This window comes from Rattus norvegicus, chromosome 2 (assembly GCF_021556685.1).
Source record: "Rattus norvegicus strain SHRSP/BbbUtx chromosome 2, alternate assembly SHRSP_T2T, whole genome shotgun sequence".
Classification (NCBI taxonomy): domain Eukaryota; kingdom Metazoa; phylum Chordata; class Mammalia; order Rodentia; family Muridae; genus Rattus; species Rattus norvegicus.
Genome location: NC_141535.1, coordinates 232,823,039 through 232,845,996, shown reverse-complemented (window position 1 = coordinate 232,845,996; position 22,958 = coordinate 232,823,039). Strand labels below are relative to the sequence as shown.

Sequence of the window (22,958 nt, the reverse complement as noted above, 5' to 3'; positions counted from 1 at the left end):
ACCATATTTAAAACAGAAATGGTATTATTTTCAAATTAGTGATAAGAAGATTAAATATCATACAATGACTAACAGTCATTTTTATTTAGGAAACATTAAAATTCACTTAAATCAAGATTGTTTTGTATATTCCATTCTTACCCACACCCAATAGTGTTTGCTGCCATGCTTAATCTCTTGCTGTGCCGCACCAGCCCAGAGAGCGAGAGCGAGAGCGAGAGCGAGCAACCGAGAGAGAGAGAGAGAGAGAGAGAGAGAGAGAGAGAGAGAGAGAGAGAGAGAGCTAAGAACCAAAGCCTTCATTGCCTCTGCTATGTATGGTTGACCCGCTTCTGCCTGTCTCCAACCACCATGCCTTAGATGGGTGTATTTCACTGCTCCAGTGAGAGCCGGTCCCTGCATTCTCGGGCACAGGTTCCAGCTTTGCCTTGCCTTCCTCTCTTTCCCAGGGACTTTGTGATATTTGGGAAACTACTAAAGCTCTCTGACCTGTAGTCTCCTCACATAAAGAATGAGGATAGTATTATGTTCCTCAGGTTGCCTGTCTGGAAAGGTGATAGGGCCAAGATAAGTTTACTAAGAATATAAATGCTTTTAAATGGCAGTTCATGACACATGGAAATTTCACTCCTCTCTCTCCTGAGTTTCTAAGTGAAGAGAAAATGAATTTAATGACGGGTGCATCTACTTTCGTAAATGTAGGTGTTGGGATGTCCCTCAACGATTTGTAGGAAAAAGAATGACTTTCTGTGATGAGGCCAATGGAATTAATTTCACTTTATTTTCCTGAGCTGTGCTTTCTCTTCCCTTACTCTCTCGCTTTCCCTGTTTGGTCTTCAGCACAGATGGGTACTGCTTCACGATGATAGAAGAAGACGACTCTGGAACGCCTGTTGTCACCTCCGGATGCCTAGGACTAGAAGGGTCAGATTTTCAATGTCGCGTAAGGAAGATAACTTGAATTTACTTTGCAACTTGTGTTGGTAAAACAAAGTAATCCTTCTGTCATTGCTATCCCATGTTGAGTAATTTGCAAAATAATCAAAAATTCTCAATAGTCAATTCTTTCTTCATTTTCAAACCATGTTCTTTTTTTTAAATTGGCTGTTAACATATTGCTTAGTTTCCACTAAGACTATCTTTAAAATCCAGATTATTTATTGGTTAAATTAGGACTTCATTATTTGTTTATTCAATTTACTCTGACTGCTACAGGTACAATAATATTTTATCAGAATGGACATGCTGTAATGGTACATTATAATTTGAAATAAGTTTTCTCGTAGAAACTAATCTTTTTGAGATTTTTGAGCAAAATTATTAGAATATTAATTGTGTTCTTCAGGGCTAATCTTGTTAAATTTTGGTGGTCTGCCATTGAAATATGGAGGACACCCAGTAATAGCTGTTTGAATTTCATTTTAGGACACGCCCATCCCTCATCAGAGAAGGTCAATTGAATGCTGCACAGAAAGGAACGAATGTAATAAAGATCTCCACCCCACGCTGCCTCCCCTGAAGGACAGAGGTGAGAGGGGTGAGCGGGGCTTTGCTTACTGAGAACGAGCACTGTCTTTTGGCCAAATTCATTGGTGCCTTTTAATTTGGTCTCGTTACCCACTGCTGGAGTAGTAAGCTGACATCATGACAGTCAACGCATGTGCCAAGATCATGCCTTGGTGGCTGTACATAGCTGTATTCTTAAGATCCTTATTGGCTTACCCTCACCTCTCTCCAGATAGTTCCAGTTTGGAGAGCTTAAAGTGAGCTTCTAGGAGGTAGAGAAAATAAATAGTGCTTCATACTTACTCCTTAAAGTTATCCAGAATTGGGACTTAATTAAATCTACTGTGCCATAATATGCATTCAAAAAATAAAGACCTTAAAAAATGACGAAATGAAAGATTGTTTGGTCTACCACATTTTATTTTATCTCCATAACAAACTGGTTTTTATTAAATTAATAGCATACTCAAAATGGATCATGAGTTTAAAAGTTTTAATTTCAATGCTTACATACTTAGGGGTATTAAAATGATAGCTATTGCATACTTAAAGACATTTTGGCATAGGTTTTGACAGCAGCCTTTAGATTTCTTTTCCCTTCCTTGAGCTAGCGCACCACAAATAAATGATTTATAAGTGCTATAGAATCCTAATCCTTATGTGCATATTTTAAAATGAAACTTCAAGATTGACATTTCTTGAGAGTGTATTAACTACAAAACATAATGGTGTTTCGTATTTTTGACAATGTTTCATAAATACATTCCCATTATAGCATTGAAGCTTTTCAGATTTATTCTACACGCTCATGTAAGTTCACAGTTTTTGTTATTTTCTTTTCAAGCAGCATCCTAAGTGTTAGAGATACGGAAATTGATGAAGAAAATATTGCTTGCAAAAATGGAATGTTAAGAAGTAAGAATTACCATGGAAAAACTTATTCCATATTTGATCATGGTATCTCACTAGGTAGAGAGAGATTAGAAATTATATTAAGGATGGTTTAGTAACTCATCTGTTTGCTGTAATAAAATACCCTGACAAACCAACTGGGAATAAAGGTTTTATTTTGACATGTTGTTCCAGAGATACAGAGAGAGAGAGAGAGAGAGAGAGAGAGAGAGAGAGAGAGAGAGAGAGAGAGAGAGAGAGAGAGAGAGAAATGGAGTCAGGCTATCAAAACTCAAAGTCCATCTCTGGTGATGTGTTTCTTCCAGAAAGGCTTTACCTCATAAAGGTCACTTAACCTTCCCAAACATCACCACCAGCTGAGGATGGAGTGCTCAAATCCATGAGTCTATGAGGACATTACAGCACTATCACATCCCTGAACCCCGTAGGCTCATCTCATGATACAAAATGCACTTAAGTCCAACTTCAATGGTTTACATATTCTTTAACAGCCCTAACACTGTTCAAAAGTGCAAAGTCTCATCTAAAACCCAAGGCTGTCTTTTCAGTCACCCTATATTTGAAACAAACAAACAAATCACCCCAAATTATATGCTTTCAATATGCACAGCATAGAGTATTTATACCTATTGGAAAATGAAGGAATAGTGTCATAGTTCTCTTCAAATGGCTTAGATGACTCTACTCCTCTACCTTTGCAGTATGCAGCACATCTTTCTTATGTGGCTGGCTCTATTCCCCAACCCCCTTCCTAGGCAGGAATCCCACTGTTCTGGCCTCTCCAATAGCTTGGGGGTCTCCATTGAAACATAGACTTCATCCTCATATCTTTATGTAATAGCCATTGGAGCCCCCAACAGGACTTTAAGTCTGCTATGATACTTAGCCTTAGATACTCTCTGAAATCATGGTGGAAAGGACTCATGGCATCCTCAATGTTATATCTTTCATGCAACCAAAAATAATATGATGTGGACAAGAAGTTTTGCTACCAGCAAAGGGTGAAACCGAGGGTCCAGGAGTGTGTTTATAAGCAGGTTTAATATGCTGAATCCACTGAAAAGTGTCCATAGATATTTGCTTTCTTGCAATAGAAGATGGCTTGGGCTGTCTCCTTTCACAAATTGGAACTTTAAGTGGTGGTATGTTGTTTTCAGGGCACCTTTCCTAGGATTCAAGGTGACCCAAGAGGGTTCTTGTCAATGGTTGTAATCTTGTAATTGTACATTTCAGCACATGGCTTGGCTAGAATCTCAAGCTTCCTTGTACTCTTTTCCTCCCCAAACTGTGCATTTTAAAATTTCTTTTGCACAAGGGTCATCAAGAATAACCATGGCACAGAGTCTACATCATGATGGCTGAAATGTCCTTTGCCATAGAAGTTAACCTATTTTTTAAAATTCAACATAAAAAAAAAATTTCACCCCTTATGTAGAAGGCAACCAGATTCTTTGCCAAAATGTCATGTAAATGGCCCCTAACCCAGTTGCCATTTGAGACATATTGAACAGATGTGTCTCCAGTATCTTAGGTTACTCTTAGAATTCACGTCTTCCTAGCACACACAAGATTGGCCCACTAAGTTCTGCCCACAGCACTTTCCAGCCTTGAAGTACAAACTCTTCCACATCCCTCCAGAAAGCATCAGGTTCGCTATAGAACCAAACCTACTTTTCTGTTGACGATTTCTGTATCAGTTACTATTTTGTGCTATGGTAGAATATCCTGACAAAGGCCACCTTTGGAAGAGTAGTTTATTTTAGCTTGCAGTGTGCATACCCCATCATGGTGTAGAAGGCATTGCAGCCGGAGTGTGAGTGAGGCTGGCTGACCATAAAGACATCACGGAGCTAGTTCTGTATCAAACGACAGGACAGCACAGTAGGCACAGAGAAGTGACATTTGAACAGGAATCAAGGATGAGCAGGCATTTACTACATGGGCGAGAAAATGTTAAATGAAAATTAAAATGACTGGGGCTGGAGAGATGGCTCAGTGGTTAAGAGCACTGACTGCTCTTCCCGAGGTCCTGGGTTCAATTCCCAGCAACCACATGGTGGCTCACAACCATCTGTAATGAGATCTGCTGCCCTCTTCTGGCCTGCAGTCACATATGCAGGCAGAATGCTGTACATAAAATAAATAAATCAATCTTTTAAGAAAAAATGAAAATGACTGATGCAAGTCAGGTAGTATACTCGGTATTAACGTTAACTAAACCATTTGAGTCTTACAACTCCATGAGGTCATTTGGGTTGGATATTTAAAGATATTTAAAGATAAAAAGTTGCAGTATGAACACTGTGAGGGAATTAAGTTTTCTCATGAAACAGCTGGTGATTCTTAACTTTGTCTCTCAGAGGGATCGCCACCTGCTTGCAGAGTTCTGCGTTGTTCTTACTCCCGTGAAGTTCGAGGGGGCAGCATAGGTAGAAAGATGTTATCCTGAAAAGGCCCCAGGAGCTGTTCTTGTCTTCATGGGTGTCTGGAACCGTTTCCCTCCTGGCATATTCATGTTAATACTCCCAAGTGTAGGCAATGACAGAGTAACACAAGACCAACAGGAAAAGTGGAAACAGGCTGATTGATAAGGATCATCTCTTCATAGACCAAGACGAGCAGGCAGCATATTTGACTGCAAGAGAGGGTTATTTGGGAAAAGAAAAAGGGAAATACCAAATAATGCTAGCCTTAAGTACAGCACTGGATGGTAAAGGAAAACTCCCTTAGGTCCTTGTGGTTTTGTTCCTGTCATAAGTCAGAAATGTAACGAGTAATAAAAGCATGGTTGGCAGGTCACAGTCTGAGCTCTGCGTCTACATGAGAAGGGAAGAGAAATAGTTTTAGCAAAATTATAGCATAGATGTGGAAAAGAATTCCGGGACCATGTCCTGAAATTTCATTGTGATCCTGAGGTTAGATTTCCTTTTAGTAGAGAAACATTCTCTTTGGATTCCTAAAGGCATAGAGTTGTCCTTAAAACTGGAAACAATAGTATAAACTATGATTTCTGCAAAGGTTCCATTTTTTATGTGTATGTGTAGGCCATAGACAATAGAAGCTTAGTAAAGTAAACACATTGTACATAGTTGTAGATTTTTACTTTTAAGAACATATAATTTTAACATTTATCAACCAGTGATTGCCAAATAATGTATGTACTAATTATTACTCCTTTTTGTAATGGCTTTTTGGATGGTATGCCAGTAGTTGAAGCTCCTTTTCCCTGGGCCACTTATAACAGTTCTGAACTGGATAATTAAAAAAAAACACTAATTTCTGTTAGTTTTCATTTGGTCTTTTAGAATCAAGCCTACTTTCACTCATATTTGAAGGTGGCATTGATCATAAGTAAGTGTTAAGTACATATTTTAGACTGCCGAATATGTTATATCAGTGACCGTTATCAGATTTGTTGAGAGAGCATGTAAAGGTCCATGGGTTAGAGTTTGCAATAACTGATCTGAGCATTCTATGTAACACTGAAAAGTAAGTTTGCATTCAACTAACCTGACAGTGTCCCACCTCTTACAATTAAATAAGTACTTGTGATATAGTATCCTTGTTCATATTTTTTGTAATAAGAACTCTAAATTATTTAAAAGTGGGTAGCATAGCAACATTGACCTACAGCCTCAAATGGTATAAACTAATATAGGCACATAAAATAAAAAAATGAATGCAAATGTTTATGCATGTGTACATATGTGTATGTATATGAGGATTATTTTCTGTAAGGGGTGATCAGAGAGCAAGAGAATTATATCACAGATGATAAAATACAAACAAGAACTGTGTGTAAAGGGCATATTGGAAAGTTTTTGTCAAAATAATTAAAACAGTCACTAGTAGTGAATTAGAAATTGTTTCAGTCTTTTAACAGGTGATTTGGTAGTATGCATGAGAAGATTTGTGAGGTCTCTCCTGTGATGTAATAGTTTTATTACATCTAAGAATGTCAAGTAGACAAAATTATAATCAAAGATGTGTGTTAACTACGTAATTGTATGTAATATAGAAATTCTGCATTATAGCAAAATGTCTTCAATACATTACAACAGAAGGTTGATTTCTAATTAGGATGTTTCTATGCAAAATACCATTTCATCTTTGAAAATAACTTGCTATGGAAAATGTTCACGATATATAAACAAAAATATCTGCTAACATAGTGGCCCGTGTTGTCATCTTTTGGGAGGCTAAAGCAGAAAGACTGGAAGTTTGAAACAGTCTTGGTTACATGGTGATACTTTCCCTATAAAAAAGAGAGAAGAATCTAATGACAGGATGATACAGTCGCCCAAGATGATATAGCATCCTTTATGAAATACATTTTTGCTTACTAAAGTGATACTGTAATGCCACATGTGCGAGTTTTGTCAGTAAATTGCCCAGGATGTAATGATTCCATCCATTTTAGTCAATTGGTCTTTTTAAAATTTCTTTTGTGGAACGTATAGTACTCTTTATTGAAAAATGTCACATTTGGGTAAGTGAAAATCTCCTGCAGAAATTTGATATGTCTTATCTATATAGGCGAACAGCTGGGGAAACATCTTCTCATAGGGTGAAGTCATACCTTATAGTTCTCCCTTTACAACTAAGTAGCAGCCATCACTCCCCCCCCCGCACCCCCTCCCTCAGCATGCTGTATCTTTCATAAGGTGGCTAACTCTGTTACTGTGAGAGGTTTAACTAGCCCTCAGCTACCTGCAAAAATAAAAATCATCTGGGATGATTGGTTTTAAAAGAAGAAGATAGTTTGAATAAGTATTTCTGGTTTTAAAGTCAGTAAATGTAAATTTCTGCTAATGGTCTCTTAAGACATTCTAATCCACAGGAAGCTTTAGAAAGTTTGCTTTAAGCAAATCTGATTTGTCAAGAACTGGAGTTCATTCAGAAGTGCACTCTATACTCATATCTTTTACAGGATTTGAGGGATCCTTATGGTTTGCATGTAACAGAAACAACCTTGGATATGGTGAACATAGAGTTGCTTTTGTTTCTCTGCCAGGTGTGGAGAGCATCTGACTCTGACCTGACTCTGGGGTACACGGCACCTTGTGATTTCAAGTCAGGCATGGGGACCCACTTACTCCCCTGCTATTCTCTATGGGCTTATTCTGTGTCAGGTCAATACCTTCTGTAGGGGAAACTTATGCTGTTGAAATAAACATCTAGCTGAGTGGACTCATCTACGTCTGACTGTAGCATCAATAGCCAAGCATGCTATTTTGAGTACATATGTGTTGGGTTTTTTTTTTTTTTTTTTTTTCGGAGCTGGGGACCGAACCCAGGGCCTTGCGCTTCCTAGGTAAGCGCTCTACCACTGACCTAAATCCCCAGCCCCGTGTTGGGTTTTTTTGTTTGTTTGTTTGTTTGTTTTTTACAACACATTAAAGTTTACCCCTATTTTGCATTTCCCTATTTGATACAATTTTATTAAACCTTTGGAAAAGAGTTCATCCCTTTTAAGTAAAAATATAAGTCATTTCACTGCTTTCTTTTTCAGATTTTGTTGATGGACCCATACACCACAAAGCCTTACTCATATCTGTGACTGTCTGTAGTTTACTCTTGGTCCTCATTATTTTATTCTGTTACTTCAGGTAAGTATTAGATACGAACATGGGGTGTCATGCTCTCAGCGAGATCCCTACATGAATATTTTTTTTTACTGTTCTTGCCCAGAAGCTTTTTGCATCACAGCTTTCTTTGCCCCTAGATCTTAGGTTTCTCGAGAAGCATCTGTTGCCACTGGTCGAGATTTCACCACAGCCGAGCTGTAACTAGATGTCTGTCTCATTCTGTTTCAGACATTACTCAGTTAAAGATTTCATCCCTAAGGAAACACAGATAATTGGAAAATCTAGACTACTTATGACTAGGTTTGATGCTAATTAGATAAAAAATATGGAAGTCTGAGTGCTTTCAGTAATTTCTTATTTCCTGACTACAAATTTCTCTAGTACTATAACCTTTATAGAGTAAATATTAAAATAAACTGAGTTTAGTTATATTTAAATTTTTAGTCAAGGGCTTATTTTCTACTTTATGAAACATAAAGGTTTAAATGTCTATAATGTCGAGCATCCAAATATTCAACTGTAATATTCCACAGTATACCAATTAGTTAATTAAGATAAATCTTAAAAGGCATTACATATTAAACATTACCATGTTTTAAGGTTTTATTTTCGTGTCATGGTTTGTGTTATCTTATACATCATTTTATGTGAAAGAATTCCCTGATATACCGTTTTTAAAGATTTATTTATTTATCTAGTTTTATGCATCTGTGTTTTACCTGTATGTATGTCTGTGTAAGAGTACTGGATACCCTTGAATTGGAGTTACGGACAGTTGTGAGCTGCCCTGGTCATGCTGGGAATTGAACTGGGGCCCTCTGGAACTGCAGCCAGTGCTCCTAATTGCTGAGCCATCTCTCTAGGCTCCCTGACACACTTTAATAAACGAAAGAAAAAAAAAAAAAGAAAACCCTGCATATTTAAGTACTTAGGGAATTTAAAGGAAATGTTTCTAGGAAATGGATATTGGAGCTATTTGGAAATGCTAACGGAGCGTAGTCTGCTATAACATTTAAAAGACAGAGAAGAAATTTGTAAGTGACTGAGTGAGAGACATACCAAGGGCAGCGAATATCAGCGGAACTTTTGTTTGTTACTAAATTCCATGATTAATGGTTGTCTCCGATGTTGCATTTCAGTTTTTAAACTTATCTCCCTTGTCCATACTTAGGTATAAAAGACAAGAAGCCAGACCTCGGTACAGCATTGGGCTGGAGCAGGATGAAACGTACATTCCTCCTGGAGAATCCCTGAGAGACTTGATTGAGCAATCGCAGAGCTCGGGAAGTGGCTCAGGACTCCCTCTGCTGGTAGGAGAAGAATATAGCATGGATTCCAAGGAATCTCAGACCGAATGTCAGTTTCCCTTTAGACAAGAAGATTCAGCACCAGTCCGGTGTTAGATATTAGATGTGGGGCTTCCTGTTAACATTTGGCATGTTGAGAGGGGGGTTATTGTTTTTTTTTAACGTGTCTGTTTATGATCAATACCCTCAGACATCCTGATCAAAAGTGGATTAGAAAACAACATACGTGGGCCCTCTGCCCTCTGTTTTTGTTGAGAACTGATTGCATTTCTGTACGTTGACCAGGCTTTTGAAGGCAAACACATTATCAGCAACCTCTGCACAGGAAGAAGGGTGCATATCAGCTGTAGAGAGAGATTGCAGGCTGAGGTCTGTCTTTTCCCCCCAGGAGGGGTTACATTTCTGTCAGCCAGTACTTAACCAACTTTGATGAGAACACATTCCTCATCAAGACACTTGCTTGGCCGAGAAACATGTTTGATTCTTTTACAGACCATAAAGTAAGGTTGTCGGAATTAAGGATGCAAATGATTTTAAATGAAAACTAGTTTCCTCAACGAGCTTTATTATTTTAGCAAGGAAGGGAGAGAGAAAATATATATCGGAGTGGGAGGCACACGCGTGCCATGGCTTGCAGGAACTGGTTCTTCACTTTGTGGTGATGGAAGATTCAACTCAGGCTTGGTGACAAGTGCTTTCAGTTTTGGGGCATCTCACTGGCCCCTTAGAAAGTCATAAAATAAGACTCTCAGACTTCAGGCCCGTCTGGTTCTGACTTGCGTTTCTTCTCGTTTCATCTGACAATCTTGTATTTACCTTTGTAGTTAATAGTTTTAAGATCAAACAGAAAACAATCTGCTCTTATGCCACCATTTTCGTCATTATAAACAGGTTGAGAGTACTCTGAACTATACAAATCGCCTAGGTTCTGATGATCAAATAGGTTTTTTTTCCTATTTTTGTACCTAATCCCTATGTAGTAATTATAATTATTGTCAGTTATATCTCTGTAGATGGTCTTTTATTTGTAAAGAAAAGTATAAACAGTAAAATCCACTTGGTAGTAATGAAGTAGAGGTTTCTGCCCTTTGGATTCTGACTGATTTGACCTTAGTTTCTCCTGACTCATCTCCCTGAGCTGCAGTTACCTCTCTATAGCTTGGCTGCTGCCTTTTCGTCTTTGCAGGGGAATAATTAGCCTAACGCCACCCCACATTGTCTGTAAATCTTCTTTCTGGGCTTCCTACAGACAGAGTTTAAGCTCCACCTGTCTGCTCTCTGTCCCTGCCTCTGTCCTGAGCCTTGCATCCTGTGTGAGCAGTTAGTTACTCTCAAAAATAAAACATGGCCCTTGTCTTCACAAATGTAATCGCTGTGTAGAACGTTCCTCTGCTTTATGAGTCAAGGTCTCCTTCACATAGGGTGTAGGGCAAGATTTCAGGCTGAGGTCCTCTTACCATCTCTCCGTTACCTGGGCCTAGAGTCTGGGTATCCCCCATCACAACATTGTTCATTGCTAATGTTGCAGCTTCAATGATGTCCCTTTCCAGGATGGGATACACTCCATTGTATCCACTTGTCTCTTATGGGGGTGGGATATGCTACATTGTATCCACTTCCTATCCTTCTGAGAGTCTTTCTGTTCTCTTAAACAGCATGCTCAGTCATTGGTGTAAAGTTTTACCCGGAGATTTGTACCGTCATCCACAGGGATCCTTTCTGTTTCTACATTCTAGATCCCAGCCCAACACCAATGCTTGGCTTTTCTCTGGATCTGCATTTTATTGCTACAACAAAATACTAGACAGACAAATTCAATATTGTATTTAAATTTCTTCATCTCTCTTTTAACCCACAACTCCTCTCACATCCTCCTTATCCTCCTACTAACCCTACTTCATGTTCTTTCTCTTGTTCTTGTTCTCTCTCAGAACACAAAATAGAGCAAGCAAACAAAAACAACAACAAAAAACTAATAATACAAAGTACCCCCCAACAAAACAAAATTCCACAAAAATGGATGGACTTTGTTTACTCATTGGCTAACACTCCTAGGCGTAGGCTCTACCTGAGGAATGCTTCATAGACCCAGTGATATTCACTGGACAAAATCTATTTCCCCTTGCCAGTAGGTATCAGTTGCAAATAGTTTCTTGGTCAGGGGTGAGACCCTGTGTCAGCCTCCTCCTATAGTGCTGGGATTTTTATCTGGCTTGAACTCGTGTAGGCGCTGTGCGTGTTGCCATAATTTCTGTGAAGTTATAAGTGTAGTAGTCCTGTTGTATTTTGAAGATGCTGTTTCTTTTGAATTCTTCATTGCCTCTGGCCCTTACAATCAAACCACAGACTAAAGCCCCTAACCTTGTAAGCTCAAACCAAAAAAGAAAAAACAAAACAAAACAAAAACAAAGAATGTCTGTGAAATGTATTTACTATAACTGTGGCTCTAAAAAGTTAATTATTTCATGTGCATACACACATGTACAAACACAAACACACACAAACACTTGGCCTAATTGGGTGAATAAATATATATGGGAAAGATTTTTACTAGACTTCACTTAAGAGCATTAACACTGGGCTGGCAAGATGGCTCGGTAGTTAGAAGCACTTCTGCTCAGGGCTGATGTTCTGTGTTCTATCCCCAGGTTCAGTAAGGCAAGGGAGGACTCACTCCAGAGAGTTATCTTCTGACCACCATTTAAACACCATAGCACATATGCATTGTGACACAGAAATTGTCACAATAGTCACAATCAACTCCTCTTTTTGGGGGGTTAGTGGTTGTACACTGAGGCACACAGCAGAAGTATTTATCTGGAAAGAAAGTGAAGCAAGAAATTGAGAGCCCTACGCTTCCCTTAGTGGACACATTCCCTGTGACCTACAGAGCTCCTACTAGTCCCTGTCTGTTAAATCCTCACATTTGAAACGAGCTGGAAGCCAAATTTTGAACATGTAGACCTTTGGGGGAAAACTTAAGAGCGTCTGACTCAGAGAGGGGGAAGCTGCTTTATGCATCGACGTGCTTGGTTGTTTCCACCTCGCTTTATGCTTCCCGGACCACCAGTCTGTCTCTCCATTTTGGCATCTTAATTTAGGGAAGGTACTGCTTTCATTCTGTGGCTCATGGCATTTGCAGTTTTAGGAAGAAACCCAGAGCCTCTTTAGTTGATATTATCACTCATCCCCCCCCAAAAAAAATCTTACTTAAGGGGATCTGCAGAATAATGTCTATATCGTAATTCTGGAATCTGTCATGGTGTCAGCAGGAGGGATTTGGACTGCTCACCCATGGACTAGGAGGCACGAGTGGTTATGTGGGCTGCTTTCTCACAATCGAATGTTCCTAAAAATTACAGAAAACAGGGAGTAAACCTCTAAGCCTGTGTTTGACGAATAACTACGAAGAGGGCTTTGCATTTATTATGTTAAGATTTTGTTAGCATCATGTGCTAGTTCACGTGTTTGAGGCAGACTATTATATCCTATGTAGACCAGGCTGGCCTTTAACTCACAGTCTATGTTACTTGGCTTCCTGGGTTCTGGGATTGTAGGATTGGGCCCCCCCAGATCTGGATGTACCAAGTTCTCTCTGTCTCCTGTCTGGAATCTATGAGTAGTCTGCAGGAATTAGTCCTTTCTTTCAGTCAGGGAACCATTAATTCGATACAGATGGTATATACACGATGTAGACAGTCATTTACATTCTATAGGCCTCACTTTGTTTTTATGAACTGTTTGTGATGCCAGATTTTTTTTTTAATTATTAAATGAACTTTCTCTCCAGCTTGTAAACTCTCTTGTATCACTTCCATTGTTTGAACTGAAGTTTTCTGTCCCTGCTTTTTTTTTTTTTTTTTTTTTTGGTTCTTTTTTTCGGAGCTGGGGACCAAACCCAGGGCCTTGTGCTTCCTAGGCAAGCGCTCTACCACTGAGCTAAATCCCCAACTTTTTTTTTTTTTTTTATTATGGCAAGTATCTCTTTCTCTTCAAATATGCAATTTTCTACTATCTCACCATGCTTGCTTGGTCTCCATTTAGTTTCTGTTTCTTAAACAGTCTCTGTAGCTATTTGGCAATCTACTGTTATAGAGTTCTAAAAATTCTACTAAGACTCTAAAGGGATTCAGGTCAGTGGTATTTTCTTTTTCTTTTTGTTTCTAATGAGCTCTCCTTTCCCTCCATCCTTTTGGTTTTTTTTTTTTTTTCTTTCTCTGCTCTTCTTCTCTTTAGGAGCTTGTTGTTTTGTTTTGTTTTGTTTTGCTTTTGTCTTTGTTACTTTTTGTGGATTTTTTGTTTGTTTTTTGGGGGGGTTGTTTTGTTTTTGTTTTTTTTTGTTTGTTGTTTTTTTGGGGGTGTGAGGATTAGTTTTTGTATTTAGAGACAGGATATCTCTGTATCAGAGTCCTCGCTATTCTCGAGCTCATATTGTAGACCAGGCTGGCCTCAAACTCACAGAGATCCCTTTGCCAATGCCTCCTCAGTGCTGGGAGTAAAGGTGTGTGCCACCATGCCTGGTCACTTTAGGAGGGAGGTTTTATAAATTTCCTTGTGTGTCCAATAATTGTAGCCTTGTTTAACGGGTCCATGATTTGTTAATAACTCATTATATCAGAATAACACTTTGGTCTAGCAGATAGGAGTTAGTGTGAAACCATTTGTATTTTTTTTCTGTGAAAGTTACAATAAAACAGAACAGGGCATCTAATATTCAGAAGCAGGATCTGACGATTTAAAATTGATAATCATCCATCTGAAATACATTTAAAGAGAGCAGTGAAAATTAATAAACATGAATAACTCATGTGTATGAGGAATAACGTTGACTACATATTTTTACATGCAGTCATTCCCCACTCCCCACCTCTGGAGCAAAGCTTAAATGGATCTGTAATGCTTTAAATATACTAATGAAGTGTTTCGGGCCTTACCAGGTCCAAAGGACAATAGCTAAGCAAATTCAGATGGTGAAGCAAATTGGAAAAGGTCGCTATGGCGAAGTGTGGATGGGAAAGTGGCGTGGAGAAAAGGTAGCTGTGAAAGTGTTCTTCACCACGGAGGAAGCCAGCTGGTTCCGAGAGACTGAGATATATCAGACGGTCCTGATGAGGCACGAGAACATTCTGGGTGAGTCACAGTCTACACTGCGGTATTTGGGGTTTTCTCTCATTCTTCTGTCTTTCTCTTCACATCTGTGTATGAATTCATCTGTCTAGACCTGTTATGAAACTTACACTTTCTTTTTGGCCTGAGCCCCAGAGCTCATAAGCCTCTGACGAGGACCTCACAGGAGGCATGACTAAGGTGCTTCTGTGGATGGGTCGTGGGCTGGAAATGTTATACTCTCCAATTATATATATATGCTTCAGAAACAGGAAGTACAAAGGAAATACTAGAACTTTTTTAAGGTTTCTTAGGGATTTGAAGGAACATATTTGGATCTGAATATTGTGAAAAGATATAGGCATTTTATTTTCAGAGTTTATTTGTAGCAAGAGTTTATGTTGAGAATCGATTTCCCTTTTCTTCCCTCAGGCTCAATGTGATCTGCCTGGGTAATTTGAGTAGGAGTGGACTCAGCCAGTGGTCATCCGGTGTGCCATTCAACATGCCTTACTGTAACTGTAATACCACAAGGGATCTCAGTACATCTGACCAAAGAGTGGCTTCAGATCGAAACTCTTATTTTTCCCCTCTCCCTCCAATTTTTATCTCCTCAGCATGGTATTAGTACATTAACACTATCAAGGGCATATTCAGAAAACAAGGCAAGATGCTAGACCAAAGACATCGGGAAAGAGAGAGTGAATGTCTGAGCATATGAATGACTCCTCGTTCTTTTGCCTTTCAGGGTTCATTGCAGCAGATATCAAAGGGACTGGGTCTTGGACTCAGTTATACCTCATCACAGACTATCATGAAAACGGGTCTCTTTATGACTATCTGAAATCCACCACCTTAGATGCCAAGTCCATGCTGAAGCTAGCCTACTCGTCTGTCAGCGGCCTGTGCCATCTACACACGGAAATCTTCAGCACTCAAGGCAAGCCAGCCATTGCCCATCGGGACTTGAAAAGTAAAAACATCCTGGTGAAGAAAAATGGAACTTGCTGCATAGCAGACCTGGGCCTGGCTGTCAAGTTCATTAGGTTAGTACACAAGGCAGCAGATACCCATGTTGAGTTATTTTTGAGCATTCAAGTTGCTTCCCACAGCTCTGTCCTGTGACAATTCAGTGGTGGAGGGACATTATAGATTTCAACTTTATTGGAGAGAAACATGTCATGATTTTCTTGGTAAAGATGGTGTGTTGGGGTCAGTACTCTTGTTTCTGTTCTCATTAGTGATCTATCTTATCAATTATTCTGTACAGCAGCATAGCTCTATAGAAAAGAGGGGGTTAAGGCCCATGCTGGATGGTTTTGTGTCAAGTTAACACAAGCTAACATTTTGGAAGAAGGAACGTCAATTGAGAAAACGTTTCAACAAGACTGGCTTGTTGGCCAGTTCTTTTATTTTCTTGATTGATGTTTGATGTGAAGGGTCTAGCTCACTGTGAGTGGCGTCACCCCTGGGCTGGTGTTCTTAGGTATTATAAGGAAGCCGCTTGAGCAAGTCATGGTTGGCAAGCAAGTAAGCAGCTGTCCTCCATGGCTTCTGCATCAGTTCTTGCCTCCAGGTTCCTCTCTTGGCTTCCTGCTTTGACTTTTTTGATTGGTCTTATAAGTTGTGAGGTGGAGTAAGCCCTTTCCTCCCAGAGTTGCTTTGGGTCAGGGATGTTTTCTAATAGCAATAGAGATTCTAACTAAGGCGATGCCCTGAGGAAAAACTACACAGAATTCTGTGTGACATTTGTAAGCATGGGAAGGATTCAAGAAGAACCAGCAGCTAGATGGTGGCAAAAACCATGTTTTATGTGTGGTACAGGAAGGATTACTTCATAAATGCTTGTGGGAAATACTGTATACCCAGGAACAAAGCAGCTGATACTAAGTGATGTTAGAGAATATTGCCCCTGGACACACAAACTTGGACTTACTGGTGGCAGTGTGCAGATCATGCAGGCTCCTTGGTATGTTGGTAGCCCCTGCACAGTGAGAGAAAGGTTTCCCATTCAGAAGCTGGGACTCTGTCTTTCTCTTTAATCAGTGTATCTCCTTTTTATCTAGGACACGCATCCAACCCCTTAACCAGCACAAAATCACAAGCTGAAAACATTATTGTTTGTAATTGCAATTTTGTTTTTGTAACTCAGTTGCCAAATTCTCCAGTGTGTACTTTGTAGATAAGAACATCTTGTTGCAATGGGAAAAGGTTGGAGCCAGCTGGTGGGTGCGATTTGGAGGAAATGGCTCCTCTAGTCTGAAAAGAAAGGAAGGTTTATTTGGGTGAATAAGTCCTTGCATAACTAGTTACCTTTAGAATACTCAATCTAGGCTAACATTAGTACATCTCTGGCCCTACTTGTGAATATTTTCCCAAAAAGATTCTACAGTGTGTAGAGGACAGGAGGAAGAACTGGAGTGAAGATTACAAGAAGGGACTAGTGGGTTTCCATTTTCTCCTGAATGTAAAAATCTGAGAGGTAACTTAACAATGAACTTAGGTAAGTGGAGGTCTTCACCAATTACAGATGACAAATGAGAAGGTAAAAAAAGAAAATGAACTGTGCTATAAATATAAGTTTGAGCCATAAACTTCAAACTATTTAGTTATTTAAAGTATTAAATCAGAATACATTCATTTATTTGTGAAAGGCAACTCTTTTCAAGTCCAGTCTACAACAATGGAACAAACATAAGCAAGTCATCTAGTGTACCTCTAATTACCAGACTCTACTCTCTTATTTAAATGTCCCCAAAGCAGTTCCAGATAGATGTAATAGCTTTTGTCAGTTGTCCTCTGCCGTCTCCTCCCCTGATCTGCTTTATTGAGAAATAGTTGCTATGTGCACTGGAAACCTTGGCTTATTGGGACACCTCTGTCTCTGGTTGTGTCACTGTGCTTCAGACTCCCTTGTCTCTCTCTCCACTTCATCCTTAACTATTTATGTTTGTGAGATTTCCAGCCTTATCTGACCTTTCTTCTTGGCTATGAGTTTGGCTGAGCCAGGTTAAAACATGGAGTGCCTAATTTTTGATTTGTGCAGTTGGTTGAGTGTTATCATCATGAAATTCATGCTTTACCTCAATAGGTTTCCCTCATGATACAATTTCATCTAGATCCTCGGTTAAAACCTTGTGCACTTGCTTCCTTCCCGTCTTTCTGCTTTTGAGACTTTTCTTCATGCAGCAGAATTTATATTCTTGAAGTGCAGTTTGGAGGTCATCATAATTTCATAGTTTCTCATGGCCTTGGGTTAAAATGTAGTTAGGGTCCCTTGCTGTGGCAAACTCTACTGACCTTGGTCTGTTCTTGAGATTTATTCCCACCATGCTTCTTACCTTTCCCTGTCCATTCTGAGCACATTCTACTTCCTACACCCACAAGAGCTTTCATTGTATTTTTCTTATTATCTGTATAGCTTGTATCCACTTTTAACCACTAACAATCTTTAGAGTAAAGGGACAACTATTGTTAGTCACTAATGGCCCTATACAAAGTCTTAAGGCATTTCTCACACCGCTGCAGTGATCCCTGGCTTCTTATCTCTCCCTCCTGGTAGAGAGTAAGCAGACCATATGCTGTCAATCTTCCCTTCTCACTATTTTTGCCATGACTCTGGTTGTTTTCTGTTTTGTATACTGGGTAATCAAATTAAATATGGACTACACAAGGAAGAATAACATGTTGTCCTAGCTTCAGAGAATGGACATATTCTATCATAACTTTCTAATGTATCCACATTCTGATTGGTATTCTTTTACAATATTGAACGGCTTGTATCATCCATGGTGGCTGATGCCTTCCTTTTGCTTCTAAAGCCCTTAGCTTGGATCATCCCGGCCTTTCCATGAACACTTCCCTAATTTTAGAATTGTCTCTCATTATACTCATCCATATCCATCCACACTTCTGTATCCTGTAATAATTTAATGAACAGTGTCTGTCTGTGGTTATCATTGTTTTCAAATAGGACTCAGCTCTCTGGATACTCATTGATACCTTGAGAGTAACAGTCACATCAGATCCACAGTGTGAATCCCTTTCCACTTCACATAAGTTACAAATACCAAATACTGCCACTGTTTCAATTCAGCAAGTGTAGGGACAAGAAAGATGAGCCAACATATTCCGTGGGGATTTTTAATTAAAGGGAGATTTTATTTCCAGAATTTACTTTTGTTTTAAGGGAGACAAACTAAATGACCTCAGAAGTTTCATGTGAATCCTGACTCTAGGAAAAGGAGGCACTTGAAGGATAATTTGGGGTATCTTTGGTATACAGTGTCCTATTGGACAAAGGAGGAGAGGGAGGCTGGCTTCACAGACTCATTTCCTTTTCCAGATAGTGGTCATATTGGATAATTTCAGACATTTTTATTTTTTTTCCTCTGTGTCAAAGTTTTGACATCTTCCATTGTTTAACCCTGGTTTTAAGCCTTGCTTTACCCATTTCTCTGATTTTTATCCTTCTTGATAATTTATGTTGTGTGTGTGTGCATGTGCAGCTGTACAGGGTGCTTTATTTCAGATGGAATCATAGCTAACCCATGTCCACATGTGAATTTCCTGTAAGAATTTAATATTGCCTGCATATAGGTGGTAATTGTCTCTTAGGTAATTTCTGGAAGGTTCCCAGGGAACTTGAGAATCACAGAGAGGACCATTGGTACCTTTGGGACTTTCTGTGCACATAATACTTTTGCTCTTTTGGCTTCTTTCGAGGATACATTTCCTGCTCAAATGAGATTTAATCCAGGTGATGTCAGGAGATCCCTACTGTCTCTGAGGAGGGGTATGAGGTGCCTTAAAGGAATGCACACAGCTTTCACAACTCACTCAGTCAAGCAGTTTTTCAGTACATCAGTGTCCAAATAAAACACTTTCTATAGGAGAAAGTAAACCCTGGATCAGGGCATCTCAGGTGTTGAATCTTAAACAGTAGACCTGCAGCGACACGACTGAACTATTGTATAGCTCTCCCAACTGATGGTTGTGAATTGTCCAAATGCAGGAAAGGATTGGCTCCACGTAGCAGAAACTATATTTCCTGAATCCTTCTGATGTCACTTTCTGCACTGCTTTTGAATATATATATATATATATATATATATATATATATATATATATATGTGTGTGTGTGTACCAACATTAAATTAATAGAGCTAAGCTCATTAGTGACAATGTCAATATTCCCAGTGAATGTTTTTGCAGGTGTCTCCATCTTTGGTGAAGGAGATTTAGTACTGACCTTCTGGAAAACAGATTTTTAGAAATTTGGTTTTTGCAACTTTGCTTTAGTTCCTTTCCTTGCTGGTATAATACAATACCAGATACAAGGAGACTTAAAGCTCATGTTGATGGTGCAGTCTACCATGGCAGTGGTAGGGAGGTGCACAGTTGGGCACACTTGCACCACTGTCAAGAAGCAGAGAGAGGAGTGCTACCTCCTTACTTATTCGGTTCAGGACTCCAGCCCATAGAATGGTGCTACCTACATCAGCCTTCATCCACCCACTCTAGAAACTTCCTCACAGACATGCCCAGAGGTTTTCCTCCTGGGTAGTTTGAGATTCTGTCATTTTGCCAATAAATAGTGACCATTATAAACATTGAGCTCTGGTGAACCGTACTGCAGAAAATGCTCCACACCCAGGAGCTTATGAATGGGTAGAGGTCAGCTGAGTAAGTTGGCTCCACAGCCACTGGGAAAATAATTCAGGAGACATGAATGGTGTGTGTGCACATCACACAAGACAAGAGTATATTATATTGTTTATCATTTCAAACATCAGTTTTACCCAGCACCCCATTTATACATTGTCGTTGTCACAGTTCTTTAACCTGTTCTTTCAAAGAGCTCTGCTTAGTTTTCAAAAGCTTTGTAACTTATTCATACAAGAAGTTCAGTGTTTACTTGCTGTCTTTCTCTGTCTGTCAGGTTTCTCTCACCATGACTTCTCTCCTTCTTTCCTCTGTCTTGGGCATCAGTGGTTTCCAGCAGGAGGCCCACCCATACAGAAGCCAGGAAGTATGAATCCCCGCTGGTTTACCCTGTTCTTGATAGACTCTCATTTCCACAGTGGATTCTTCTCGTGCCCTTAAGAAAACACATGTCCCCCATTTGTTGCCCTAGAGAATGTGAACTGTGCCAAGTTATGAAGTAGCACTTTCCATTACTAACTCCTCTTGCCAGCATTCCTGGTTGCAGACATGTGATTGGATAAGGCTAGCAGAGGTATTATTTAAAATCCCCCTTTTCTCCACTTTCAAACTGTAAACCTTTTACCTACGCTTAAGCAGTACACTGAGCACATGGGGCACAGGCTACTGACTAGACCTATGGGTGTTCAAGGATGCCCTGCAGGTGGTATAACTTGGGATTGAGTCAGCATGGGTGAAAGATTGCTCTGGCTTCTCTGACAGAATGAGGCCAGGTAAGATTTCAGTCTTTATTTTCCCCAAGTGACAGCATTCTGAAGATAGCTGGTGATAACATAGATTTCCAAGCTGTATGCACTGTAGGCTTCTATTTTTAAAAAATCCTACTTTAATAAGTGTATTTAAATGCTTTAACTTCCCTTCTAGCCCACCACCCACCAGAGGCAGTGAAAAGGAAACGTTAATAGGACAAAGGAGGATGGACCAGTTTAGAAAGAGTTCTTTGGGGCAATTCTAATCTGCCTTGTCAGGATATCAACAGTTCAGTGGTAGCTCGATCCACTCAAAAAACATGGTTAATGAAGCAGCAACATTAGTTTGATCCAGAAGAAACCACCAGGCTCTGAAAATTGGCCCTGAGTCTACAAAAGCAGCAAGAGTCACCTGAACACCACCAGAGGTTCTTTGGTGTGTTTCTCCCTTTAAAGTCATGACAAATGGTGACCAGCAAAGAGTAGCACACAGTGTTGTCCGCTGTCTGTTGGGTTATATTTATACACTTTCCAAACACCACACATTCTCTTAAGCATCTGCTCTAGCAAAGCGTCAGATGTCCTTTCCCAAGGCTGCTTCCAGAAGAACACCACGTGTCTGTTCTCCACAAAACATCCTCCCATGGGTCTGCTTCATTAAAAACATCCTCTCATAAGACAGTTTCCAGAAAATCATCACATGGCACAACTGAGTCTCCAAAGAAGTCAGAAATTTCCACTTCAGTGCATGGTTCTAGTGATCCTCTCTTAGCACAGTCCTGCCTCGCAGGTACCCTTAGGGGTAGGGTAGCCTTATGCCTCTGCTCAGTATCTACCTTTGCTTCTCTTCTCTGTCTCTCTGTCATGCACACATCACTGTAGGTGATGTCTATATACAGGTGAGTGCTGTCACAATTTAAGGCAAGACCTATAATTGGACAGCAAAAAGTAAGGCAGGGACAAAGTTTTTGTAAGGTGGAGGAGAAGAGGGAAAAAATAGGAACCAAGACAGAGGCAGAGAAGGACAACCCAGATCCTCGTGGCCTTAAATGGCCATGGTATTTATGAATATTTCTTAAGGAATGGATTTCTACAGGTCAATTTATCTTATCTATGTGGGTGGTTTATATCCTGATCAATTGGTTGTAAGTTTATTGTATGATTGTTTCGTGGGTTGAGAATTTAGCATATAAATCTGATTGCTATATCACAAATATATAGAGTCCTGATTTTACTGGGTTGCTGGGAGTGTGCCAGCTGGTAGTGTGACCACTGCATACAGCTAGCAATGGGGCGGAGAGACCACCAAGGACAGAGAATAGCTGGGGGTACCGGGACATGGGCCAGCGCCATGCGGCACTACAGTGCCATCACTAGCAGGGGATACAGATTCATTATTTAATAATTACTACAACAAATTACAGCAAGTTATTCCCCCTCGACTTCATCCCTACCAGAAGCAGTAGCAGGAGAATTCATACTTGTGTACATCATCCTGGTCTCAGCTAGTAGAATCGCTGGATCTCAGACACTTAGGAAGTCCTTGGTCATCCCTTTGAATCTCTGATTTTGCTTTTCTGTTATAACACTAATAGCCAGTGACAGGTCAGAAATGCAGGCTTGGCATTTGAAGTTCAAATAAAAGGAGACATTCTATATCCCACCAGAGAGTGAGATATTAAAGCAGAAAGTGAGAAGTTGTAAAATGGCTGGCAGAAATGTAGTGCTTCTTAAGAGAAATTTGCGTCTCTATTTTTTAAACTTACCTTTAATCTTCTTCTTCTTCTTCTTTTTTTTTTTTTTTTTTACAGTCCAGGCATTATCCCAGTCCGGGTTCCAACTGTTTCTCATCCCATTCCTTCTCCCTCATCTCCAGGAGGATGTCCCCATTCCTTCCCACCCTACCCCAACCCACCCTGCAAGGCCTCCCCACTCCCAGGGGATTCAAGTCTCTCAAGGGTTAGGTTCATCTTCTCTCACTAAGGCCAGACCAGGCAGTCCTCTGCTGTATTTGTGTTGGGGGCTTCAGACCAGCTAGCGTATGCTGCCTGGTTAGTGGTTCAGTGTCTGAGAGATTCTTGGGGGTCTTAGAGACACAAATTTTTCTTGATCCATTGCGAGGGGAG

The 22,958-nt window shown here is 39.9% G+C and overlaps 1 protein-coding gene across 6 annotated transcripts in view; it reads left to right on the top strand.

Moving 5' to 3' along the window:
• Positions 1 to 22,958, top strand: part of Bmpr1b (bone morphogenetic protein receptor type 1B) — a 332,846-nt gene that overhangs the window by 295,085 nt on the left and 14,803 nt on the right. For all 6 annotated transcript variants that reach the window (XM_087625066.1, XM_087625064.1, XM_087625067.1 and 3 more), the window contains 6 exon segments: positions 841 to 943; positions 1,426 to 1,528; positions 7,931 to 8,027; positions 9,178 to 9,316; positions 14,251 to 14,443; positions 15,168 to 15,465. In XM_087625066.1, the coding sequence (XP_087481192.1) occupies positions 841 to 943; positions 1,426 to 1,528; positions 7,931 to 8,027; positions 9,178 to 9,316; positions 14,251 to 14,443; positions 15,168 to 15,465 (933 nt within the window).